Source organism: Orbicella franksi, chromosome 11 (assembly GCF_964199315.1).
Source record: "Orbicella franksi chromosome 11, jaOrbFran1.1, whole genome shotgun sequence".
Lineage (NCBI taxonomy): Eukaryota > Metazoa > Cnidaria > Anthozoa > Scleractinia > Merulinidae > Orbicella > Orbicella franksi.
This window is the reverse complement of record NC_138155.1, coordinates 27,019,788-27,047,153: the sequence shown is the minus strand read 5'-3', so window position 1 is coordinate 27,047,153 and position 27,366 is coordinate 27,019,788. Positions and strand designations below refer to the sequence as shown.

The 27,366-nt window shown below is 39.5% G+C and overlaps 2 protein-coding genes and 1 long non-coding RNA gene across 3 annotated transcripts; 1 reads left to right on the top strand and 2 right to left on the bottom strand.

Annotated features, from left to right (window-relative positions):
* Nucleotides 1-881: 881 nt before the first annotated feature.
* LOC145502567 (uncharacterized) lies at nt 882-4,618 on the bottom strand. Its single transcript, XM_081481895.1, has one exon. It carries the CDS (start codon nt 4,616-4,618, stop codon nt 3,365-3,367), a length of 1,254 nt encoding a protein of 417 aa, XP_081338021.1. The 3' UTR covers nt 882-3,364.
* Nucleotides 4,619-4,661: 43 nt separating this feature from the next.
* LOC145502566 (carboxypeptidase B-like) lies at nt 4,662-18,944 on the bottom strand. Its single transcript, XM_081481894.1, has 10 exons — nt 18,649-18,944; nt 15,786-15,867; nt 11,267-11,488; nt 10,138-10,239; nt 9,941-10,045; nt 9,538-9,648; nt 8,770-8,872; nt 7,996-8,198; nt 6,667-6,754; nt 4,662-5,281 (listed from the first exon to the last, which is right to left on the bottom strand). Exons 1-10 carry the CDS (start codon nt 18,708-18,710, stop codon nt 5,100-5,102), a joined length of 1,260 nt encoding a protein of 419 aa, XP_081338020.1. The 5' UTR covers nt 18,711-18,944; the 3' UTR covers nt 4,662-5,099.
* Nucleotides 18,945-20,349: 1,405 nt separating this feature from the next.
* LOC145460393 (uncharacterized) lies at nt 20,350-26,680 on the top strand. Its single transcript, XR_014039839.1, has 6 exons — nt 20,350-20,851; nt 22,005-22,125; nt 22,404-22,484; nt 24,256-24,386; nt 24,863-24,971; nt 25,362-26,680. It is a non-coding gene; the product is annotated as an uncharacterized LOC145460393 (long non-coding RNA).
* The last annotated feature ends 686 nt before the right edge of the window (nt 26,681-27,366 follow it).

Below are 27,366 nucleotides of genomic sequence, written 5' to 3'. Positions count from 1 at the left end.
AGTACGATAGCATGCGATAAAATCAAATGTCAATATTGCAAAAGTCAAAGCTCCTAATAAATATTTTATTTGGAAGTTGAACGATATAAGACGTCATGGTTGAAAGAAAATTTTGGGGGGAAAGTACACATAATTAAAAATCCTACAATTAAAAAAAATAGCGTTTATACCAACGGAAAAATTATCTTTGCGGGTCAACATACTTTTCATAAAGTAGTACAGTGGTATCTCGATAACTCGAACCTTCAAGGGAAATTGAAAAAGGTTCAAGTTATCGGGAGTTGAGAACAAATGACCGGAAATAAGGAAAAAAAAACGGTGTTTAATGTTATTCTGTTCATGCAGTGTATATTTTAATCAAATTTAAGTACAGAATAGAGAAGTCGATTGAAAATAAAACAATACATCTCTAAATTACTGTATAAATCGAAACGTAACGTTATGTGAAAAATATAACAAAGGAAAGCAGCAGGGAGAAGTCCAGGAACTGTGAACTGTACAGGTTTTTTTAAAGAGAACAATGACAGGCTACTGGTACAAAGCCTACTGGTACTGGCTACTGGTTCAAAGCTCAAGCTCATGGTTCGAGTTATCGAGGGTAAAATTATATAGAAAATCACCTGGCAACGTTTTTCTGAAGTTTTGGCGGAACATTTAGAGACAAACCTTAACCCTAACCCCAAGACTGAAAGAAGGACTTCCGCGTCTTCTTGACTTTTAAGGCATTTTGAGTTTGCGAAGTCTCTGATATCGATAAGTGGGATAGCTTTCAAAACAAAAACAAAATTAATCACCCTGGCCAATCACAAATCTCGCAGACAAATCTAGAGAGCCAGTTAAAACTTGTAGCCGACGCAAAGCGCGGGAAAACGCGTGCGAGCAAGGAAGGATTCACTTCTGATTGGATGAAAAAGTGGCGCATGTTTTCCAGCTAAAAGCTTAGCGTGGTACTGTAAAACTAAAGTAATCGCAAATTACTTTCAACACTCAAGTGACTATCTCTCTATCTCTTTGGCAACAATGGGTCGGGTGGGTAAGGGAAGATATTGTTTTGCCCGGTACAGCGGCAGCCAGAGGTAGCTTAAAAAGCTAACATATAATAATAATAATAATAATAATAATAATAATAATAATAATAATAATAATATTTAGTGAGGGAATCCAACTTGCCAAAGGCGGTTCTCAGTGGAGCCCGCCTTTGGCGAGTTGGATTCCCTCATGAGTGTGTTTGTGATACAGTTTAAGTTGTGCGCGCCTCTGATTGGTCAAAAAGCTTTGTTCTTCCAGAGCACATAGGAAAGCTTATATTAGTCGGCGTTAATATCCATATCGTGAGGCCGGCATATAAAGAAGCCCCGGGGGGTACTCCCAGTGGCGGATCTAGGGGAGGGGCCCGGGTGGCCCCGGACCCCCTCATTTTGGGTAAAAAGAAAAAAAATCACAGAAGGAAGAAAAGCTGGCAGGGCAAGCAAAACAAAACTTGGCCCTCCCTTAGCTCAAGGTCTGGATCTGCCACTGACTCCCATATATATTAAGCAATATGGGTATGTGCCTCTGCGAAGGGTGTGGTTTTCAGGTAGTTTAGTCTGGAATAGGGTATAGAAATCAAACCGTTTTGGTATAGATTTGGGTATAGTTTACCTGAAAAGTGGCTAGTGTCTAAATTTAGTGCAGAACAATTTTCTTTACTTGCGGTTCTGTGGTAGAAATTGAAACTCGGAAGTGACTTTGTAAGATATTGGTTTAGTTAGCGTAGGGTAGGGGTTTTTGGTGTCTAGTCTAGAATATGGTTGCAAAATCAAGCTGATCATGGTCTTGTATAGAGTAAGGGTTTTAGGGTCCCAGCGGCACACTCCTAACCAAAGATTTACAGAGTACCTTCCCGGGAAGGAAGCCTAAACTATGCATTATGCCGCCATGAAACACCCCGAGAATCTAAGCACCCTTGAGAAAATGAAAAAGCCACAGCATCATTAGTGATATTTTCGCTATTCGTAGCATTCTCAGGGGGAATCTGATATGAAAAGGTTGGGGATGGTCGTCGTGTCGCTTAGAAGTATAAATCAAGGATTCTGCCCGTCTCACTTAGGGTGTTCAGGACAAAAGGCCACTATTTTTAGCTGTAAAAGTATCTTTTAGGGTGCACACGAAGAAATAATAATAATAAAAGAAACGTTCTCATTTTCGTTTTTAGGCTCGATTTCCGCCGCTCTCTCGAGTCCGGTCTACTAGCGCGGGCTCCTGTCCTGAACAGCGGTTCGTGATCGAGCTTTTTCCGTGTTCGGACCACGCCCAGGTTGGTCTCCTTCGGGGCCAAAACTCAGATTTCCCGACGGGCATCCCAGACATTTTCATATGGGAGTTCCCGCCCCCCACACCCCGTCCCCACTTGGGGTAGTCACTAGTAAGATGAACGAAGAGCTAAAAAGAACAGAATTCGATGCTGCATTTTGTAAAAAATTCAAACTTCTAGTCGATAGATTTTCTTCATTTTTTCGCTAAACGCAGAATATCGGTAGAGAAAATGATCCATCAAAAGAAAAATAGGGGTCACCGAACGTCCAAGATCGTTGAATCCAGGAAAAGTTTCAGCAATGGTCATCTTGCCCATCATTGTTCATTTTATTACTTAGCGCACGCTCTCGTGCATGACGTGGCGTGTGAATTTGCGTGCGCAGTAAGGATGCACAGAAACAATTGGCGCGAACGTCCTTAACAACAACCAGAAGAAAGTAAAATACAATAAGAGCTGATTGTAGGGAGGTTGCCTTATTACCGAATTAGGATTTCGAGTTGGATTTTCGGGTGCTTGCTTTGTGGTGTCATTCCCAGACGATACTAAGGGAAAAGTCGTGAAACTAGAGAAATTAAATTCCTGGTTTAAATGGATCTTTCGAACAATTTGGCACCTTTTTGCGAAAACTTCATGTATATCGCGTCTGTTCTTGTTGTTCGAAATCCTCCAAAATCCAACTCAAAATCCTAACTCAGTCATAAGTCTGTCTCGATTGTGAGAGGTTCAACCGCGACATATTGTATTAAAGCAAGAATTGTAATAGTAATACTTATCTCTTTCACTTATCCAACTGAAAATTGAATAAAAGACTTTTTTACCACTTACATTCATTTCTAAACTTTCTTTGCGGCAGAATCATGGGCAAGGAAGTATTCTATTCATTGGTTATTGAAACAAATTATACACTGGTGGGTCTAGTCATTCTGTGGCACGCACGGTATTTCATTGCTAACGATCTCACGTTCGTAACAAAATTCACTGACAATACAATACTTCAATTTTAGACGAAGTTATTCTGACATGACCATTTAAGCTTATAGACGTGTTTAATTATGAATGATGCTACACCTAAAATTTGACTTCGGCAATCTTATTTGAGAAAACATTAAGACTGAGTCTCTCTGAGCGCTTATCTGTGGTTGACGCCTTTACTAATCCTCGGACCCGCTCGTAAAAGCCCACCATACATGATATAGCCTTGAGCATTCGTCCCAATGAATAAATGTCACTGGCAACACTGTAGAGTCGTTCACTTACAACCTCAGGGGCCAAATAGCTTTTCCCTTTGCCGTTCACAACGTTGCCTTTTCTGCGGTACAACAGGGCCGATGAAGCCTTTCCGCTTTTCCCAAAATCAATGAGAACTGGGTTGAATTCCTCAGAGACTGAGGTTCGTTCGAGTACGACATTGTTTGCTTTTATGTCATTGTGAAGATAGCCTTTTGAATGCACGTGGCCTAAAGCACAACATATCTTTTGAAATATAGAAATACAGTTTGCTATGGTAAGTATACTGGCGTTAGCCGCTTGATGGAGAGTTACACTTTCTTCCTTAATACCGTGAAATTGCGTCACGAGGCATAATGGTAAAGTTTTAGTGACAACACCAAAAATCATGGGCAGATTTGGATGGTCACCCAAAGCAGAAACAATCTTTGCTTCATGGAGTAAATCTCTCCTTGCTCTTTCTTTATCCTCCGCTGTTTCATTGTGAGTCATTTGCTTCACTATCACTTCGATACCTCTATAGCGCCCGAGAAAACATTTTCCGAAGCTTCCACTACCGACTGGATTTTTAGATAAGTATTCAATGTTTTCCGGCCTAAGTTCTTTGCGCTCAAATTTGCATCCGCTGTTAGCGATTGTGGTTTGTTTTGCAATCGGGCTTTCATAAGGCTTCTGAGTCTTGTGCGCGACAACTGCGTCGGCACCAACCGCCATGTGAACCATCAGGGCACCTCTTGAGGAACAAGCCATGTCCATTTTCTTCTCTCCGCTGCCTGCCTTAGGCGCTGCGAAACGAGGTTTCTTAACATTCCCCGGAGCAAAACATTGGTTCGAGGAAGGCGCCTGTTTTTCCTTATCCTCAGGAATACAGGTCAAAGCGTCAGGGTTAGATGACACCAAGTCATTTTCTTCCCAGTTGAGTGGTGGTAGTTGCGATCCGGCTGTATTCGTGGAATTTGCCATTTTCTGCTCCTGTTTTCTCTTTCTCCATTCTTTTCTCTGTCTCACTCTTTCTTCTGCAGTGTTTTTACGTGATTGGATGACCCGTTCACTTCGCTTTTCTTCATATTCGAACTCCTTCACTAATTCCGCCATTACAAAGCAATTGTAGCTGGTTTATTTTGGCCAGATCGAAACACTAATTACCAGATTTATCTAATTTCACAACATCGTCTCGGATGTATAAAACAAAGGCCTTTTATTGTACAGGAAATTCAATACTCGTTTAAAACAACTTGACGACATGTATAATCCGGTCCTGGCCCTCCGCTCGTTTCTGGTTTCCTTTCGTGAGATGACATTTGCTGACAGAAGACTGTCGGGCAAAACACCTCGCTAGGATCATGCGAGACGACGCCCGCAGCGCCTTGACTAATCCATAACAATTCCTTGTACTAAAAGTATAAGGAATTGTATGGAGCTCTCCGGGATACTTACAGTACAAACCGTGCGCGTCTTCTCATGAGTCCCTCAAATACAAGACACAACTCTCCCATTGTCCCTCTTTTATTAAGTTATTTCATCGCTCTGAGAGCGAATATTCCAAGTATGACCTTCCCCAGACAAGCACATGTAACTACAGCTTCATTTCCCTCGCCATTGCCTTGATTCCTTCAAATGTCTCCATGGCTGTAGGTACGATCTGATTGGCTGGTAGTAAAAAGCCGTACCGTCCTTTATCCCTTAACTCCAAAGCAAACGAGTACTTGATTCCTAATTCGCCATACGTGTAGTCCTTGCTGCCACCGGAATTCTTGTCTGCAAATGCGAGCAAAAAAAGGAAGAATATTAGAAAAAGGAAACGTTTTTGACATTGCCGTCGACGATTCAGAACCCGGGAGGAACTCCCATCTAAAAAAGGACACGGGTGCTCGTCGGAAATTTCGAAAAGAACCCCTAAGAGATTCCAAGATCCTGTTTTATGGGCGTGGCTTAAATATTTCTTTCACCCCTAACAGGTATTAATTCTAAAACGTCACATTATCTCCTGTTATAGCTTTTTCGGTTCAACACCCTAAAGGTACTGCGAAGACTCCCACTGTTGACCTTTTGAGGCTGAACACCCGAAGACGTACCAAAAACGCTTTTTTTAATCCTTAAAAGGTACGACAAGCACCCCCCGTCCTTTTTATATTGGAGTCTTCCCCCCCCCTCTCGGGTTCAGAAGCTTAACTAGTTCTCACGCTTGTGATTTATATCTTCCTCCAATTTGGAAATGTTTGCCTCCAGAGTTCTACCTAGCAATTTTAATTTTATTATTATTATTATTATTATTATTATTATTATTATTCTTTCACTTCCAAAACTGGAATGTTTTAGATCTAAAATGTAAATTCTTGAGCAAGTGAAATATTTTCTAATGTTTATAAAGATTAAAAATTCAGCTGGGAGGTTGAGGAGAACCCCCATCACTGCTAGTATACGTTTAATTTCCAACGCGTTTTATTTATTTTACCTCTTCTACAGAAGTTAACCTCATTGAATTTCTTGACTACGACAATTGCAATGAAAAGGTGCCATAACAACTACATTTAATTTAACACCGCTCTGGTAGTTAAGATAAACATCCCCTTCCCCAGTGGTGTCTAATTATCTTTAATAGCCACCACCCTCCCCTCCCCACCTCCCCCAAAAAAGTTAAAAATAAAAAAAAAACCAAGGAGATAATTTACCAAGAAGTTAAACGCTAGAAGATTTTTAAAACACATTTAAAAAAGTGAACGACGTTTCGGCGCCAGGTTACGCCATTATCAAGTTAAAAAGCGAAAAAGGATAAGGTGTAATACGAATATATAAAATATGAAACAATACATAAAATATTTCCGGGTCCTATGGGAATAATTCCTATGGTAAGGAACATAGTAAGGAAAAAAATGCACGAAAATGTCACGTAAACAGTTTGGCGCGAACGGAGTCGGTTTGTGTGTTAAGAGAAAGCTTGATGTCTTTTATGTTCAACAGCTAGCAGACTAAGCAATGGAACTTGCCGTTGCATTTCCTCAGAACTTTAAAAAGGTGGTCAGTCTTTGCTTTGATGTTGCCATGCTGTGTTTCAAGGTGTTGATCAATTCATTTCCTAACTCTCCTTTGTTATGTACATAATATAAATTGTAAAATTTTCATTAAAATTTTCTGTAACTTACAGATGATGACAGAGGATGGTCCATATTTGTAAAGAGTCCCGTTACCAGCCCTTCTTATGGCTTTAACTCCTTCCTTGCTGACTCTCATCTGAAATAAGGTAAAAGAAAAAGTGCCCATGCCATAATATATTTTCACTTTCTCATTGAAATACTACCAAAAAAATATCTTTATTTTCTCAATATAAATAAAAATAGTAAGATTTTTAGCGTGTGTCTTCGAAAACTACCATTTTATAATTTAGAATTGAAAGAGTTCTTTAATGAAACTAGCACGCTTGCCCGCCGTCTATCATCCACCCTTCCTCTAGCACCCTTGCCCATTGTAATACTACGTAGAAACGGAACGCGGTCGACGTTCTCTGAAAACCATTTTCCATTCGAACGTTTTATGACATTTTTAAACTCTACATTTATTTGGTGCACCCCTCCAGCTGATCAGGAAAGCGAGGGCTCACTTCATGACGTAGATTCAGGAACCCGTTGCCCTGAGACATCAAGACAGCAAGATCTAGCTTGGTGTTCTGTAAACTAACCCTAAATTATGTCTTTCCTGATGAAAAGTACCTCTGAAATAGAAAGCGAAGTCAGGTGTTCCTTACCCTACGTCACAAGTCCATGTCAACCGAGAGAAGACTAGTACCCATCTTATTTTGTTGCTTTTCTATTTCAGTATGAATGCATCTTTTATTTTGTTGCTCATTGTTAGACTATAATATGAATGTAAGTAGCGTCAGTACTCCTAATATATAAGTAGTGTAAGTATTAGTATCGTAAGTTACATAAGTAATCGTATTGTTTTGTTGAGTAAGTTAGGCAAATTGTGGTATTGTAATTGCATCGTATTGTAAGTAGTGTAAGTAGTGCATAAGTAATTGAATTGTATAACAAGTTTTGTTAATAATATAAGGGACTTTTGAAGTTGTATTATAGTTGTAAATTGTGTAAGTAGACGTACCAGTGTTGCAGGTAGTGTGAATGACAATTAAAGAGAGGGAAGCCTAGTGCGAGTGGTGTGAAAAATGGCGGCTAATTTGAGCGTTTCTGAAACATCATCGGAGAATTTCTCTTTTTGATGTGGTCTTTCAAATGAGCAAAATTCTGCGTTCTTATCTAATGAAGAAGAAGAAGCGAAAAAATAAGAAATCGGTCAACTGAAACTATGAAATCAAAGTTTAATTTTGCTAGCCGGTTAAGGGGAGCTATATGTTCGACCAATCATGAAAACAGACGAACAAAGAGGTCGGGTTTTAGCGTTAAATCTTCACATTGGTGATGTAACGCTTCAGAAGCCAAAATGGTGACTATAATTGCATGTTTCAGTTATCGTACCAGTTCGTCATGGTCGTCCGTTGGATCTTCGGTGTATCCCCAGGGTATCATCCAGAGTTGACTGTAGGCGTGTATGTCCATGTAGCCGGCTATTCGCTTTCGGTTTTCCCTCAAGTAATCCGCCACATTCTTCACTTCTATTTCAGTAAATGGCTGAGTTCCGCGATACGCATCGTTACAGGGATCAGAACTGGCACCTGGAACTAACGCAACATAGAGAAAACATTGATCAGTAAGTATTTTCTCACCCGAATATCAATACTGAATCAAGCATGCCAGTGAGAATTCCAATGAGAATTCGGGAACAAAGATTTCCTAGTTTGTTCTCCCATGGATGCCCCGGTGGGCCTCCTTCCTTCACTTTCCCCTATAAACAATTAGGTGCATTCCCCCTGTGTTAATGCCCGGGGGGGCTTCCTTCTATATGTATTTCCCTGACGTTCGATTGGAACACACCGGGGGGTCGGCAGTGTATTTCACCATGCGTTTGCTCGTCTGTTGCACCGTTGCATTTGTTCGTGTGTTGCATGCCCCGTGTATTCCCTGTGCATTTCCTGTGAGTTCCCTTCCTTTTTTCTAGCGTTCAAAATACGTTTTCGCTTATTTTGACCTACGTTCCACCGAAGGCTTCCGATGGGTTCCCTCCTAAATTCCCCTGGCTTTTTGGTGTTGGATTCTTGCATGAGTCCTCCCGCTTGTGTATTTCCTCACAAGCCACATAAGCCACAAGACCACCACGCCTCAGTTTTGCATACAGATGAACCCTGTACTTACGTCCCCATTTGTAGTCCCAGTTTCTGTTTGGGTCTGTTCCAACACAACTGGTTCCGAGGTTTGGTTTACGCGTCTTTCTCCAGAACCTATGACTGTAGTCATCCTATAAAAATATATACAATATAGTTGCCTAACAGCATTACTGACGTAAGAAGCTTAATACACAGTGGCGGATCCAGACCTTGAGCTAGCGGGGGGCGGGTGTTTTGCTTGCCTTGCCGGCTTATCTTCCTTCTGTTATTTCTTCTTTTTTTTATCGAAAATAAAGTGGGGGGGGGGGGGGCAACTGAGCCCCCCGGACCCCTCCCCTAGATCCGCCACTGTTGTAGGCTACAAACAGCATCTGCTCTTCTTAAAAACTTGAACAAAACAAACCCACAAGCGTGAGTGTGAAAGACGCAACAAAGGCGCAAACCACCACAACCTTAAGCGCGCTTTTCACTACGCAGAAACCATGGTAACGCTTAGTTAGATAATTAAGTGTAGCAAGCTAACTTCTGTTCTTTTTCGCCTTATTTTGGAATAAGAAAACACTGAGCGCACTCTGGAACGAAGGCACAAGCTTGTTCGATTTTACAAGGCATCGTTGATTGTTTCTATCAAAAGATAGCGCGAAATTTAAAATATGAAGACAATTGACCCAATATGGTTACATCAACCAACCTGACTCTTATAAAACTCAAGAATGCTAACAAAAAATTTAAGATGCGTCTTCTCCCTAGTACTCGATATAAAAAAAGATACTAATTTATGATAATGTATACAAACTGATTGCCAAGTGTACGCATAGCCATCGACGTTCAGCACAGGCATGATAACGAAATCCATCTTGTTCAGCATCTCTGTCACGCTGGAGTCTCGTTCGTATTTTGAGACGATCTACAAACAAACAAAGATCAATCAAGGCACGTTGTCACACAACACACAAATTCATTTGTCGCGGACCTTAGGCAAATGGATTCTTGGCTGGTCATATTTTCTCTTTTTTAATCACTGCAGCATCAACGATTTAGTGACATTTTATGATGCACTATGATTTTCCTAGTTCCAAAGAATCTACTTTACGTTTTTTTGAACCCAAACTTGAGTTGATTGAAATGTTACTAATGGTATTTTACTTATTTCCGTCCAGCCCGGTCGAAAACCAGTTACAATGCAAGCAGTCACAAACCTGTTTGATCATGTACATACAAGTTGCAGGTGATACCCATTCCCTCGCATGAATTCCACAGTTCATGAAGAAAACAGGTTTGTTTGGTGAAGATTGGCCTTTTAGCTGCAACATTTCAAAAAAAAAAAAACTTTGAATACAAAAAAAAATACTCACTCAAATGAAAACCGCTCTATGTTATACAGGAGAGGCTTTACCTTAATAGCATGCTGGTGACGTCCTTCATAAGATTTACCCACACTAAACAGATGAGCCATTTCTGAATGTGTGTCTGCTAGGTCTCTCAACTCTTGTACAATCTAGAAAAAAAGACAAAAGTTCCTGTTGTTCAACTTGGACTGATATGTTAAAATTTTTACCTACAGGGATAACACAAGCACAAATATTTGCGATCTAATTTGTTTTCTAAAATAGGGCCAAAACTCTGGTTTGCGTCGGTTAATATGGACCCACGGGCTGAAAAGAGTAACAGTGTGGACTAAAATAGTTATTTAATTTTTTTCGGCAAACATTGTACTCAAATAGCTTCACAAGGAGGGGGGAGGGAAGGGTACTCCCAGAAAAATTGGGTGGGGGTGTGCGACCCACTTCTCAAAACCCTTACCCTATTTAAGACCAAAATTTGCAAGTTTTCCCTACCCTATCTATGACCTGACCAAAAATTCGATGCCCTTTTTAAGACCTGGGTCCCGTTTCTCGAAAGCCCTAGAAACTTTTCGGGCCTGCAAAGCCAATTTTAATTAATGCGTATCTAAAAACAGAGCAGGGTATGCGCCTGAAGTTTCTTATATGACGAGATCTTCTGTTTATATTAAGAATATGGGAATAACACAGCTCTGCAATCATAACGTGTGAGATTTTACTATGGCTTTCCGGGTGCGAAACATTTCGGGACCTTCAACAAACGGGCCTCTGACCATTAAATCGATACCCTGTTTCAGACCTTCCTTATTAGTTCCCTATTTCAGACCGTTCTGAAGGCATTGTGAAGGGCCCTTTTTGATGGTCTTACCGATGGCGGTAATGAGGAAAAAGTAGCTTCTTCTAAAAACATACCAGATTCAAGACAAGAGTGCTAAAACTATATCCCATTTGAGACCAAACTGGCCAAAATCGATACCCTATTTCTGACCAGAACGGCTAAAAACCCCATACCCTTTGGGGCCGCACATACCTATATAGCCTGAATAAGGGAGTATCTCCCCCGGGGAGGGGATGAATAAGGCCATGGACCCTCAGTGCGTTAAATTGGCACTATTGTGCTGAATTAGATCGTTTGAATTTCCACCGTATTCGTACCGCTAGGTTAATAAACACTCGTATTACCTCATTTAAAGGATGATATCTGCTGTACTGAAAGCCGAACTCTATACCACGTGCCTGTACTTCACGCCTTTCATCGTGCATCATCTTCTCAACATCAACTATTACTATTTGAAACTGAATATTTTGTTCTTTCAGCGTAACAGCCAGCACCTTGTATGCTTCATCTGTCACGTGAATATCAACAGGGAGGTCGGGCTTCTGTGGCGCCTTCCAGAAATCAAGCTACAAGACCATGAAATACGTACACCTTATTCAATGATTTAACATATAATATGAGTGGATATTTTGCGAGTTGTGTATATTTTCCTGAGCCACGAGGGGAGTGACTTATCTTTCCATTATCATGTCATTTTCTATTATTTCTGCTTCTAGTTTTTATAATACAAACAGCATCACCCGAAAATCGTACCGACTGCATAAGCCCCGGTGGGGGACTCCCATATAAAAAGAACAGGAGTGCTAGTCGTACCTTTTAGGGGTTAAACAGGTGGTCTTGGCGCCTCTTAGGGTGTTTAGCCAAAGGACATCCACAGCGGGAGCCTTAGTGATACCTTTTAGGGTATAGAGCCGAAAAAATATAACGCTGAGATAATGTTTTGTTTTAGAATTAGTACCTCTTAGGGGTGAAAAAAATTTAAATCACCCCCATAAAACAGGATCCTGGTACCTCTTGGGGGCTTCTTTTCAAAATTTCCGACAAGCACTCCGGTCCTTTCTTGATGGGAGTATTCCCCCTACTGGAAGTATAAGGCGTATGTGAAAGACGAAAACCAATTATGACTCTACAATTCAATACGGGCTCATAGAGCGGTTTTCATTTAAGTGAAGACAAACAGTAGACTGCAAGGCTGATACTACGTGAAAAACGTTTCGAGACACCAACATGACAAGAACCGATAAAAGTAGGATCGCAACAGTGGACAGCTGTTTCGCCCTTCTTGGGGCTCGTCAGCACTGTATAGCGAAGATATGTAACGCCAGCCAGATCCTACGTTGGCAGCGTTTATCGTATGCGGTCCCTTGCAGTTTCTGGTTTTTCATTTGAGTGTTGAAAGTAATTAGACAATTACTTTGGTTTTGGTTTTACTATGGTTTGAGATTGGCTGAGTAGTCTAACTGGTAAGTAATTGGTTTGGTTTTGGTGTTACGACACTCAATTGAAAACCGCACTATTTTACGTGTTCTCTTGACCTAATTAGTAATATGATAAAATGGCGGAATACCAGTACCTTTTTCCTCGCAAGTGATTGATTTTAGAAAATCTTGTGATCCAGTCTGAACTGGGAGTCCCCAATTATATGTTCAGTATAATGAATTCTTATCCGAAATAAAATATTGAACGTCCCTGAGAAAGCATGAAAATAAACCAGCTATACCGGAGAATCCGAATGTTCCCACAGTAAACATGCTGTCATGTTCATGAAGACTTCGTGTTCTTCTCGTGCTTACCAAAAAAAAAATTCCCGCTGTACATCCCTTAGCCTGTATATTGACCCTTCGCTCAAGTAACACAAAATCCAAGTTCTTGGAACAATTTTCCTTCGGACTCAATCCGAACTTCACTGGACACAGTCACACTTGGATGACTTGGAATGGTCCTTAGTGTTGTAGAATTATTTTAGATAAGTTACGATGCTTTATCGTGAGGGAATTATTTTTCATTTCTTGAATTTTCTGCTTTAGGTTTTTGCCTATCTAAGTAGTTATTGTGTAGGGCGTGGAGATAATCTTCCTTCCCCTGTGCCCTGCCCTCAATCTCTGGGAAGATCCCCATGTGAAAAGATGGGGGATGCCTATCGTCTCGCTTAGGGACCGTTCATTTTTTATGAGGGAGGGGGGGCTGGTGGGATTTGGGAAGCACCATTTAAAAATCGCATGACCCCCCCTCAGCTTACCAATTTTTTCACATGGGCCCCCCCCTTATAGCTGTCATTTTTTGGGATGACCCCCCCCCCAAAAAAAAAATTGAACAAACAATATTTAGATTTCAACTTTTTTAATATTTCTCTATTATCCCCCTACTTCACGTTTTGTGCTCACTGTGAAGACAATATTTACAATCCCTATACTACAGAGAGCTGTTGTTTGAAAAACAAATCAAAAGAAAGAGAAGTCAATTTCGGATCTCCTAGTTATGGCTCGCCCTGAGCGTGTGGCATTTGGCCTCTCATTGGCATCTCCCTCATCTGAATTGATGAATGCCCACAGTTTTAATGTAAATCAGATCACATGTATAGAAGCTAAGTTGACGAAGGTCACGCAGGACATGGAAGCACTAGAAAATAAGAGCAAAAGGTCTAGATAGCAGCAGACATGTAAAGATTTTAAGGAAAACGACCAATTTTTTAAGTTTACAAGACATGTTTCGACAGAGCTTCTGTCATCTTCAGTTGAATGAATGATTACAAAGCAAGTTGAATAATAAGTAGGCAAAAATGCTAATTAAGACAAATAGTAACAACAGAATCGCAAATTACCCTTTCTAGATGTTCTTATTGATAATAGTGACACTAATTCCTTCCTAACTAGGGTTTACCGTAAGAAAACCTTTACTGGGTTATTAACTAATTATTTTAGCTTCACCTCGTACTCATACAAAGTAGGTCTCATTAGGACTCTTGTTGACAGGGCCTACAAGATCAACAACACTTGGTTGGGGTTACACGAGGATATAACCAAGCTTACTGAAATTCTCAAAAAGAACCTTTTCCCTGCCCATTTAATTGAAAAAGTGGTTAACCGTTACATCACTGGGACCCATAGCAATCATTGTCCCCGGAGCTACCCCCTTACCACCTCGCCCACGTTTTACTTTAAGCTGCCGTACATAGGCCATTTTTCTGTCATCACTCAGAAGAAGATTCGACACTTAATCAAGCGCTATTGTAATGATTTAGACATCAAATTAGTTTTTTCTTCCTTTAAGATAGGTAACCTTTTTGGTGTGAAAGACCCTATCCCCGACGGGCTTCGTTCACGTGTGGTTTATAAGTTTACATGTGCGGGCTGTAATGCCTGTTATGTCGGCGAAACCTCCCGACATTTTTCCACACGCGTACGTGAGCACTTAGCCGTTGATAGGGCCTCTCACATCTTCAAACATCTTCAGAATTCTGAACGCTGTCGCTCATTGTGTTCAATAGACTGCTTTCATATTTTAGATCACGCCACTACCAGCTTTCAACTCAAGATAAAGGAGGCTATTCATATTCAAAAAGAACTACCTTCCCTCAATCAGCAATTACACCATGTAAATCTAAAATTATCCTTTTAACTTACACCTTTTCACGTTCTGTTGTTACTATTTGTCTTGATTAGCATTTTTGCCTACTTATTATTCAACTTGCTTTGTAATCATTCATTCAACTGAAGATGACAGAAGCTCTGTCGAAACATGTCTTGCAAACTTAAAAAATTGGTCGTTTTCCTTAAAATAAGAGCAATTATAACAGCACATTCAAGGGCATACTCAAACAGCACGTCAACAAAAGGAGAAGGAAAAAAGAAAACCGCAGAAAGTCCAATCAAAGAAAGAGGAAGCGGACTGAAAACAACGTCCAACGAGTTTATGGAATCTGTGTTGGAAACCCGCTAGGAAATGATCTTCCACAATGCCTTGTGTACCCTCCTAGAACGGCCGTCCCGGAAGAGTGTATTAAAGTTGAGGATGTTGCCACGTCGTTATTTAGAAGAGATGGGCCATACATCGCACAGCTCTTGGAAGGGAATTATTTCACCAATGCTGCAAGAAGCAGAATCACCACCAACCTTGAGCAGGAAGTCAGAGATTATGTTTACACCTTCATGTATCCTGAAGAGTACACTCTGACGGAAAGCATTGCTGCTTCTTGCAGCATTGGTGAAAGAGACTCCCATAGCAGCACAAGCGGCGACGAAGAACTCGACGACAGCGAAGATGAAGATGAGTGCCAGTGAAAGTTGCATTCGAAAATAACAGTGTTAAATACTTCTTTTCAGTAGCTACAAATGCTTTTTGTCGCCAAACGTTTTTTTAAAGCAGAAGGAAAGTTTGTAATAAATTTGTATCCTGCCTTCTATGTTTATTCTATAGCAATTTTTTTGATATTCAAACATTATGCCATTTTAAAGTTTTACTAAAATATTTCACCTGACCCCCCCTTTTTCCCTTATTTTTTGGGATGGCCCCCCCTCGAAAGCCATTTGTTTTCGCATGGCCCCCCCCAAATCCCACCAGCCCCCCCTACCTGATAAAAAATGAACGGTCCCTTAGGGGTGTAAATCACGGATTTTAGCCTCACTGTGGATGTTCAGGACGAAACCGCCTATATTTTTTAACTCTTAAGGTATCTTTTAGAATTCTTCTGGAAGAAATAATAAAAAACGCTGTCATGTCCGTTGTCAAAAAGTATCTTTTAGGGGTAAAATAAAGCTGGAGCCGCGCCAAGATTTTTCTCCTTTAGGAGTTTAATTCAAATTTTCTAACGCACATCTCCGACCTTTCATATCGGAGTTCTCCCGGGCCCTCCTTAAGACTTACCTCAAGATCCTGTCTGCTTTCCAACGAAGATAGAAAGTCGACTTCATTTGAGCTTTTCGGTGTGACACGAATGACTTTGTCCCTGAAAATTAGTAATAAAAAAGTTAAGCGTCTATACAGTGTTGATAACCTTCATACAGTCATGCCATGTGCCGAGTGCCCCCTTAAAACTGAAATAAAACTGAGAAATCTTCTTCACCTTATGAAATTAAAGAGATGGCAAGCCCTTAAAGGTACTGTAAGTTGCGACAAGATATTTGGAAAATTTCACCGGGTAAATGATATATTATAAACTCGGCTGAAAACACGAGCCTCGCGTTCTCAAGTTTGTTTGAGTTCAAGTTTCTCAAGTTTTTCCATCATATCGTAATCCTCGCTATCGTTAGTCATCTCACGTCTCCTTACTGGTTCCTGTAATTTTCGAATATATTGTTATTCAATACAAAACCATTGAACAGGGTTTTTTATGATTTGGTACGTTTTTAAACTTCTGGAGAACAAAAGTGTTTTCTAAACTGAAGCTGAGATAAATAAATGATGTTTCATTACAGAGGCCCCATATAGACTACGCCCATTTAACAAAAAGGTCAACAGTGTTAATGATTATAGCTGAAAGAAAAGGGAGGGTGAGTCATTACTGCTAAGCCATCCAACAGAGTTATAAATCAAGAGTTAACATGTTTTTAAAGACAAGAAAACAAAACAGCTACGTGCGGGCGCCTCATCATTGACTGCCCACTGACACCTTGCCTTTGTAGCTTGACTGGTTGTTGATTTATTTATTTTTAATTCTCGCACCTTTTAGTTCTTAATGTGTCCTGCAACACTCATGCTTTTTAGCTCTCACACTTACACGCTCACACGATGTTTGACGCTCACACTTTTACACACTCACGCTTTTGCACGCTCACACTTTTACACGCTCACACCATTCCACGCTCACGCCCTTTGACTCTCACTCTTTTACACGATCACGCGCTATCTATCTATCTTTGACGCGCTTTTCTTTTCTTTTTTTGCGTCACACATTCAGGAAATGTCTAACTATCTAAATTCAAAAGTTCAAATTTTATATAACAACTAATTTTTTTTTGGGCCGGATTTCTTTGATAGAAGACTGCTGCTCGTAAATTCTCTTTGATGTCTAGCTCAGTATCAATTATCTTAAAGAATATTAAGATAAACAGTAAAAAGAAACTTAAGTAAATGAAGGACTCAAAAACATCTCAATTTACCAACCAGAACAAAAAGGAGGCGTTGTTATTGCTAGTGGGAAACCTGAATTCATTTTTCAAACCAATTAGGAAAGTGGCGTCCTTATGCTAGTTAATAGTCAAACATTTGAAAACACACTCTTTGTTCAAAGCAGCTGCAGCTATATGGCCTAAAAACGCACGCGGAACATAAATAGATTATTTTCATTTCTCGTGTTTTAAATTTGTCGAAAAATGAATTCACAAACTCTGTTTATTTACAGGCTAGGTTTGGGGTCCAAAACTATATATAGAAACTTTTAAATAAAAGTAAAAAGGAAGTCTTAAAAACACATTACCTGTATCTATAACAGCGGATAGCTATAAAAGCATAATTACCTATTTCACCAGTATGTTTAATATAATACCTGCCGCATGTTTTCCTACTTAAAATGCTCACGAATGCATTACGTTATTGAGTCAAAAACAGCAGAAGCATATTTTAGTTAGTTCTTAGAGAGAACATACCGCAGACTCTGACTTTCTACGATCGTTTTCAAAATTTTTACAGTTTATTTGCCCGGCGTAATAGTACAACCGCTGCACGCAATTCGCGGATTTATCAACAATATAAGCTTCACTGGCCCGGTTTCGTTGCCCTCAGCTACTTTAGAAACATTTAACCGCACATACAAGCCAGCATACGGTTGGTTTTCTATTTAAAACAACCTCCATTAGTTGAATATATAAATTGAACTGTCAATTAAAGAAATAGCTTTTGGAGACAAGTGGTGGATTTGAGCATAATTTCTGTCATCATAAATGCGCTATAGTTTATACACTATGAAAGTGCAAATTATGAACTCCGTACGGCGGAAGACACAGTCTTTAACTTATGTATCGCCAAGATTAAATATACATTCTCATTTTTGACTTCCATATGTTTCTTTAATGATAGCTGTGAGAATTTGGTAGTACATGAAGACAATATCCTCCAGCTGATGATTTTCTCAATTCTCCTTACCTGTCTGCTTAGCTTTGTTCTGATATTTTAAAGAGAGTCTATAAGTTGATCACTATTGCGCCGGTTACGCAGCAATTAGAGGCTTTCTTCCTTCCCTCGTGGTAGATCGTACCTTCCGCTTGGAACAAATTGTTCATGTTTTACTTCCGTCAGAGTGTAAATCTATTAAAAATGTTTCTGATCTTAGTTGGTGATACCTGCTATCGATTAAATATCTGAACAGCGTTTACGCTTTCTTGGAAATTTCAAATACAACAGTACAATTAGAACACTTGTTAACAATTCGGAGAGTCTCCTTTACACCAGGCGAGAAAAAAATCACCCCCTGCTTTGCTATATTTTGTTTAGAAGCTTACAACTGTTTCCTCTCAAGTCGCCCGGCCGTTCCGAGCCAACACTGCTTTTTTGCTGATGATAATAATATAAATAACAAACAAATGGAGAAGTCTTACTGATCAAAGCCAACACTAAGATAATGGCAAGATAAAAATGTGTGGATAACTTTTTGCGACGTTTTGACGGATCCAGTGTTGTGTGGAACCTCGTCACTAAACTAAAGCTAATAACTAATATTTGATATTGCAGCTAATGCGGGCTGCCCTAGACTTATTTCTTACTCTTAACTTATCTACCGTTCGTTTCTTACCCAGCAAGTGTGCAGATCACGACCAGTGAAAGAACGGCGAGATAGAACACTGTAGAAGCCATTTTGACGGATCCAACGCCGTGCAGAACCTCGCCACTATACTAAACCTAATAACTACTAGAACAGAACTTAAAAAGACTGCTTTTTCACTTCATTCTCGGCAAAGTGACAGGAAGTGTATTTTTGTTAAAGAGTCCGGGCCTCCTGCCCAAACAAAGGCAGCGAGTTAACCAGTTAGAGTTTGTAGATCTAGAGTACGGGCAGATGTTCACAAACCGCCTGACAGAATTGAATGCTTAAGACACATTGAGAATATTACCCCGCATCTTTTGAATAAATATTAGCATGAGCACCTTTGCAGCCGGTTAGAATGGCGAAAACGAGGAGTTTTCATGGTAAGAATGTGAATTAAGCCTGTACTTCACTTAAAAGCAAGTCTTCTAAGAACGTTCTAAAGTGTGCTGTGAGATCCCAGCTTAAGTATGTACAACTTTATTTCCTATAACGTAGGATCTATTACGATGGGCGATGGTTTCTGAATTGGCATTCCGTGCCGTATATTCTCATTTGTCATAACATAACACTGACATATTGGTGCGCGATTACTCCAACTTGTCTGAAAAAGCTTTAAATGCCATGGTAGTAAATTTGCAAAGTTTAAACTACAATTATCGCGATTTAACGATTGTTTTCGCACCTGAGCATAAGGAGTAAGTTTTCTTTAGACACGCCGATCTACGTAGACTAGTCTGTAACTGATAATTGCTCAAGGCAGGTTGATTGCCATGCGGTGGCGCGTGCTACCGCCATAGTTACTTTATTTTCGTGTTAAAATGACTTGTATTACGAGGGCCAAAAGCCCCCATAGTCATTTCTTGTTCGCTTAAAAGCGAATACCAGTATTTGATGCGCCTAATAATGCTTCTCCGGTTTTCAAACTTTAGTTCATTGAATTCTTGTCGCAGTAAGAAACGCCTTGATCGTATGGACCTCAAAGATAAACTGTTTAGACTTGTTTTTGCTGAATTATCACGAATATTTGATCAGCTTCGACTCTTTTCCAATTTTTCTTCTGAATTCTTCTTTCGTACATTACCTTTATTTGTAAAAGTTGACAGTTTTGTATTTTTGTAATTCGCAATGTTTTACATGTCGTTTTACACATTTGCATTTTAAAATGCTCTTGTACGCCTGCGCAGATCAGGTAAAGAAAATCTTGTACGAATGTCAAGTTCCAAAATTGCAGAATTAATTCAGTTTTGCCTGAGAAAGATTCCTTGGTCTTACGAGCTTGTAATCTGAAGAATATCGTTACTTTATTACTAAGTATTTGTGTCTAGTTAGTGAGAGAGTATTCCAGCGTGTCATCCAATCTCACCCCCAGGGCCCTCTCTCCCCCTAGTACAGCGAAAGATCTGAGAACGAACTTTAGCTTGCTTTGTACTGGATGCACAGGCATTACTTAGCGTAAATGTACATTAGATAAAAAGGCGTAATGTTCGCGAAGGCGGCTAATAATGTTAGCTTTTAATCAGTAGTTCAGGGACTAAGGTAAAAAAAAATTCCCAGGAGAGAACTGGGAAGAAGATAGAAGTCAGCAACATGAGCCGACCAAGCTAAATCATTAAATTTACTTTACAATCTGCAGAAACTACTAAATGAGATAAAATTTTTGAAACAAAAAGAGACAAGGAATCCGAATAAAAATTTGCGTCCACCACGATCCTTCGAAACGTAACATTGACGAGTAAGGGATCCGCCACCCGCGCACCCGCGGGATAGAATGGAATTTACCCGGGAACATTGTGACCGAGTGAGCTTGGGGTTGAGTCAAGAGAGAGAAAGAAAGATGGCGGAAAAACGAGTTGTATGGATTGAATGAATTAACATGGAAAGAATGTTCACTTCCCGTGGAGACACAACCGAACTGTTGAAGGCTGATGCTTTATTGTACTTTCAAACAATAGGGAGGACATTCAGATAAGACCAGGACAGGCTACAGTGAAGGATAATGCGGCCCGCTCAGATGCTTGAGAAAAAAAAAAAAAACAAAACTTATTTTACTTGGCTGAAGAGATGTTGGAAGAACAGCCTGGAGAACCGACCAGTTTGATCTGTAAGCCAGGGAAGGAGAGTTCAGATAAGATGGAGACCAGAGCAGGTGGAAAGCAGAGGTCATTGACATCACTCCTTCACAGAGTAGGTATGTTAATTTGAAGGTGTAATAATTTATAATTTATTATTAAGATTAAATTCATATAAGAAAATTCCTATCTAAACTGTTTAAAATATTGTTACACAATAGCTCTTGCTGATAACTTAGGCCATCAGGCGTACAAATTATATTAAATGTGAAAAAATAGATAATAATAATACAGGGGATCATGTGTACTTAAGGCATCTGTCGGCCAAGTATCAGTCAATATTATCAGCTGATATGTTGCCCGACACTTAGCGGACATATCGACTGATTCTTGGTCAATATGTTGTCTGACACTCGACCGACATATCGACCAACATCGACGGACATGCATGTCGGCCGACACTGGACCGATACTTCCCCAACACTCGGCCGACACTTGGCAGATACTCCACTTACACTCGGCCAACACGCTCATTTGGTCGGCTCATGTTGCTGACTTCTATCTTCTCTACTCAAATATTAAATAATCTTCTATAGCCCTTTGAGAGGGTCTTTTGGTGGCCCTCGTCCATTTTTGACTTTTCATACCGGCAACATTCTTCTAGCTCATTGACTGTTTTTTTCCAGCTATGCTTGTTGAGACCTCAAGTTGCATTTGACATGTATTTGAAATGACGGCAGTTTGAGCTGCATCCTCGCCTATCAACATATGAGCATAGATGATAGACTCTTCTTTCACGTCTCCTGTGGGTAAGACAAGCAAAACAAGGGTTAACAATACACCGATACCACTGACAGTCAACCGATACACCACCGCGTATCGGCCGATATGTCAACCGACTGTCGGTTGATATATCGGCAGATAGTATCGGCCAATACTCGACCAACAGATGCTGTAAGTACACATGATCCAATAATGGTAAGACTGATGTTTACTCTGGTACGTTCAGTAGTTAGCTGCTATACCAGTCCAGGCCCTGATTGTTTGAAGACTGGATAACACTATCCACCAGATAAATTGCTATCCAGCAGATTGTTAACAAAACAAACCACGCTATCTGCTGGATAGTGATTTATTCAGTGGACAGCATTATCCATCCTTCAAACAACCTGGGCTTGTAGTTTTAAGATTAATTAGCTCTTATGCTGCTCAAGAAAGTAAATGCCATACATTGTGAGATTAAAATTAACAGTAACTTTTTACATTTCAAAGACCTGACTGAGAAGCAAGATCAAGATATTGCTAACTCAACCAAATGTAAGATGTGTCCAGGCCAGGGACTAAGCCAGTCAAGACAGAAAGTGAATGAGATACTGGAGAGTTAAAAGTCATAGTAAGTGTGTTTTGGCTGAACAGCAGTTGTACCTAGTGGAGTATGTGTATGAATCTATGACATAACAATATTGTGCTGGATGGCAGGACACCCCAGGGAGGAATTCCCAGATGAAAAGGTGGGGGATGCTTGTTGTCTCGTTTAGGGGTATAAATCAAGGATTCTAGTCTCACTTAGGGTGTCCATAACAAAATTCTATTATTTTTAGCTGTCAAAGTAACCTTTAGGATGCATTCAAAGAAATAATGATAATGAAAACACTCTTATTTTCATTTTAGGCTCGATTTCGGCCGCTCTTTTGAGTCTGGCCTTCTAGACTACAACAAGACTAACCAAACCATATGTGGAGGATTATTGAGGTGAGTTAATTAATCCTTTTGTGTTGTCTCAGTTACATGTAGGATAAGTCCTCACAAAGTTAGCCCAATAATGAGTGATGAGGAACCATGAGGACATACTGAGGTTCACTCAACAAAATAAAAAAAAAAATGCTGAAATAAATCATGTACAGTGTACATGCAAAACATGTTAGTTATATTTAGGTCCACATTTCCCATACAACTTTTTAAACACACTATAACAGTGTACTTCATCCAGTTGTGAAACAAATTATAAAGACAAAACCTTGTGTGATCTTTCATACAGTACATTCAGTTGTAACCACACAAATTATTAAATAATTTTTATTTACACTCTGAGTCAACCTCAACAACAACCTTTTTGACCCCCATTTTGTGCTACAGAATAATAATTGGCATCTAGTGGTTTTAAATTGGTTCTTATGCTCCCGGTGGAGGGGGGAGGGGGGAGGGGGGAGGGGAACTCCCAAATAAAAAGGACAGGGGGGTTATCGTACCTTTTAGGGGTTAAAAAAGTGGTTTTGGTACCTCTTGGGGTGCTTAGCCTCAAAATATCCACAGCGGGAACTTTTGCGCGGTACCTTCTAGGGTATTGAGCCGAAAAAAATATGACAGAAGATAATTAGTTATGTAAAAATTGGTACCTTCTGCATCAGTCAATTCCAGCAGTGCCCATCCCCCCCCCCCCCCCCCCCGGGGTAACCACAAGGCATTTGCTCAAGTTGTCATCCCGGGGGTGGGGCATCCGCAATTTTATCGCGGCCCGGGGGCTGGGCATTTGCATACCCCAGGGCGACCCCCGGGCATTCGACACACGTGTTTTGGAAAGTGCCATGGATGAGTTCATCGGGAAAGACGAGGCGTTTGTCGAACAATGGCTTGTCCATCAGGGACTAGAGAAACTTGTTTTTAAAGTTATGTTTTCTTGTAAGCATATAAATATAAGCAACAAGGTGAACTATATTTTGTTTATCACAAAACAATAACGTAAACTGACCTGAACACGACTATTTCGCATTTTGCATTCAAAACTAGCCTAGCATTTTTTAAATTCATGAAAGTGGAGTTAAAATACTTAAGGTTTGCAAATTCAAATGATGCGATCTTCAAGACAGATATTGCGAGCTTAAAATGCAATGCATCATCATTTAAAATGTCTTGATTCTTCACAGAAAAAGTAGCCTGCGAATACAGACGCCTATCATCGCTTGCGGCTGGGGGCTTGTCCGCCGCAATCCCAGCTATCCTCTAGCAAACTGTTAAAAACAAATATAAAGAATTAAATATAATCAGAATCAACTAACACGTACTGTTGTCCTTGAAGTCTTACCGTTGCATTAAAATACTGAACAGTTGACCGTTTTATTCACTGATTAATTAAAAAACTGCGGAGGTGTTGGAAGGCGACGATCCCGGGGCGGGGCATTTGCCCTCTTTCTTCGTCCCCACCCCGGGGAATTTGCCAATTTTTTTTAAAAAATGCTAATGCCCGGGGGTTAGCCCGGGGGGGGGGGGGGGGTGGGGGGGATGGGCACTGCTGGAATTGACTGATGCATTATGGGGGAGAAAAAAGTTCAAGCCATGCCTGCAAAAAAACGATCTTGGTATCTCTTAGGGGTTCTTTTCAAAATTTCTGACAAGCACCCCCATCCTTATTATATGGAGTTGCCCCCCCCTGGGCCTATGCTGCCCTTGGAAGTAAATGCCACACATTGTGAGATTAAAACAAATGATGGTCAATTTATTTTTTCATAATTGGTGTCTTCACTAGGACTTGTCTGAGAACCAAGATCAACACATTAGCAACCCAAGCTCGAGGGAGGATGTGTCCAAATGAGGCTCAGACTAAGCCAGACAAAACAGAAAGTGGATTAGATACTGGAGAGTTAAAAACCGTCAGTGGTAAGTGTGTTTAGGATGAATGGTACATGTACTGTACCTCATTAGAGTATGAGTATATAGGCACTATTCCCTTTCTTTCTTAGCCTGTCATGTGTGACACGAATGAAAACCATGTAAAAAAAAAATGGCCACACAAAATCCTGGGGGTGGAAGCGCTTTCAGGATTTTGTGCAGCCATTTTTTCCTTGCAATTTAACAGTCTCACTCAATGGACTATGCAAAAGAGGGATTACTTCTAGTCTAGTACCTAGTGGGTTGTGTGTATGAATCTATGACTCACATAACAATATTGTGCTGGATGGCAGCACTCAATAAAAACACAGTTTGAAAAAATAAGGGGATGGCCGTAGTCCCTGATGTCTGTGATTACAAATGTAGACATGCCATTACACCACTCTCTTATGTAGCTTGCATTATAGTATAATGTGGTTAAACTAGTCTGAACCAGACCTGAGGTGATCTCTTTAAAATTTAAGGACCTTCATTCCTGACAAGAGGATGACAGACACATCCACATCAGAAAAAGACCATATCAAGATGGCCCAAAGAAAATGGAGGATCATAAAACAATGCCTTAGACAGATGGTGGGTATATTTTAATCTGTAATACAATTGTCACAGTTACAGAGATATTAAGTACATAGTAGTTATCTGTCAAAGTATAGTTCTGGAAGTTTATTGCATTCAACCACCTTAAAAACCCTGTGATGTTAGCTTCAGTTGCCTCAATTTACTCAATTTACTCCAACCAAGTACTCTTTTTAAACTGGTGCTTAATGACTGTAGAAAGTGTTCCAGTATGGACCTGTGTAAGGTTGTTGTTTATAAACTATGAGAACATTTTAGCATAACTTGAGCATTCTAAAGAGAAATTAAAATATATTTACAGAATTTTTGACATTTTATGTTCAAACCATTCCAAGGTTTACAGGGTGAGTGACAGACTCAAAATATTTAATGGAACTGATTTTGCAGGTATGTTGGCAGAGATAGCAAACACTTGGATGAGGATGTGGACAGTGGATCGTGGACTGTGGACCGTGGACTGTGGAGCATGGATTGGGGACCGTGGACCAAGGATCAAGGACAGAGGATCGTGGATGGTGGATCATGGACCAAGGACTGTGGAACAAGGACAGGGGACCAAGGACAGAGGACCAAAGACCAAGGACAGAATGTGGACATCAAGAACTTGCACTAAAGCTGAACAATATCATGTAAATAACAAAGGTAACATTTTAGCTAACAAATGTTTACCATGAAGACATGTACTAGATTATTCCTCATTTATTTCTTTATTTCACACACGTGTACATAAGTGAAATTCAATGAAATTATCAACACGGAATCAATACTGCTTTACATCAAATTAGACAAAAAACTCCTTGATTACTCATGGTAAACATTTGTAATACTCTGTTTATTGCCTAGTTACATGTGCACCAGTGTTTCAGATTTCATAGTCTCCTCTGCAGTTGTTATTTGGGGGGACTGTTACCCAAATTGAGGAGAAAACTTGCCAGATGATGACTAAAATAACTACTACAAATAACGCTACAGAAATTATTGATCTAGCTATTTTCAAAGACTTTTTTTTTATCATGGGGAAAAGGGAAGTTCCAGGGTTCTAGAAACAAAATTGGAATTAATTTTACTTCAATCAGTTAAAATCCGGCAATCAATCAATCATTGGCAATCAATTAATCAAACAATCAGTGATTTATTATTTTGTTTAAACACAAAACACTAAGGTGCATCACATGTAAAAACCTAATAAAAGTCCACTAATGCATTTTGCGACTAGAATTAGCAATTATTACCTGAAAATTTTGCAGCCTACAGTTTGAAGTCTTAAACAGCCATATACAGTGTATTCCATTAATTACAAAACACTTTTCATATCACTTTGTTGCACATGTAGCTATTGAGATAAACAGAGTATTGAACTGACCAGTGTGTGTTGTGTGTGCCATCCATTTGCAAATAAGTGGCTTGCTTACAAATTAGTGTTCTCTCTAGATAGGCCTATCTTTTGATTTTATTTTCGTCACATATTTTGCCAAAATTGTCTCCTTCATAGCATCAGACTGGGCACATTATTTTGCTTATAGCAATCACCAACTTCAAATGAATTGAGACTCAACAAAAGTTAAAATCTATTTCAATTAATCCAAAAAAAACCCAGTTTTTTTTTTCATGTGTGCAGACAGTTAAGTGTACATAAAGAAGACTCAAATTCATTTAGAAAAAAGGACTAAAAAATTTGTTCAAGAACAAACTGAAGATTCAAATTTGTGCAAAAATACTCAATTTGTTATTATAACAATAACTGAATATTATTGTTCAAATCAAAAACTGAAAAATTGATTGAAAAAAAAAAAACTGTGGAAACCCTCAACTAAAAGTTATTTTTTATTATAAATGAACTATTTTTACTTTGATTTATTTTTTGTCATGTGTACAGATATTTTGATGTACACAATAAAAAAGATTTAAAATATTTTAGTCTAGGTCATTGCATTTTGTCAAATTCAAATCTGAGGTCAATTAATTTAAATTACTCCTGGAGAGTTCAAACCAAAGGTTTCTTCAATTACCAAACAGATGAAAAAAAAAAAAAAAAAAAATCATTTCAGTTAAAAAACTGAAAAGCATTCAAGCTCAATTGATACTTTTGGTCTATATCAGGGAAAATTGATCAGACATATTTAAAATCCAAGACTACATATGAAGTTGTAGATAATTTTATTGAAGCCACTTATTTGCTCATGACAACTCAGTTCATTCTGCTTTCAAGATTCCTATTGAGCAGTTATCTTATGGCGGCATTCTCTTTTTTTGTTGCATTCTAGCTGTTATACTTCTGTTCATTTTTGTCTCAATTCATATTGTCAGAGAGACTGGGGCAGGCAAATTCAGAGGGGAACCTTGGAGAAATTCAAATGATTTGAAATGGTGTGAATGAAATTTGAACAAAAAA

Bases quoted from the DNA above. Each gene is read 5' to 3' on its own strand.
- LOC145502567 (XM_081481895.1), bottom strand. From the start codon at position 4,618: ATGGCGGAATTAGTGAAGGAGTTCGAATATGAAGAAAAGCGAAGTGAA.
- LOC145502566 (XM_081481894.1), bottom strand. From the start codon at position 18,710: ATGGCTTCTACAGTGTTCTATCTCGCCGTTCTTTCACTGGTCGTGATC. The intron at 8,199-8,769 runs GTAAGTACAGGG...ATGTTGCGTTAG, and splicing joins CTGGGACTACAAATGGGGAC to TTCCAGGTGCCAGTTCTGAT. The intron at 5,282-6,666 runs GTAAGTTACAGA...TCGCATTTGCAG, and splicing joins ACCATCCTCTGTCATCATCT to ACAAGAATTCCGGTGGCAGC.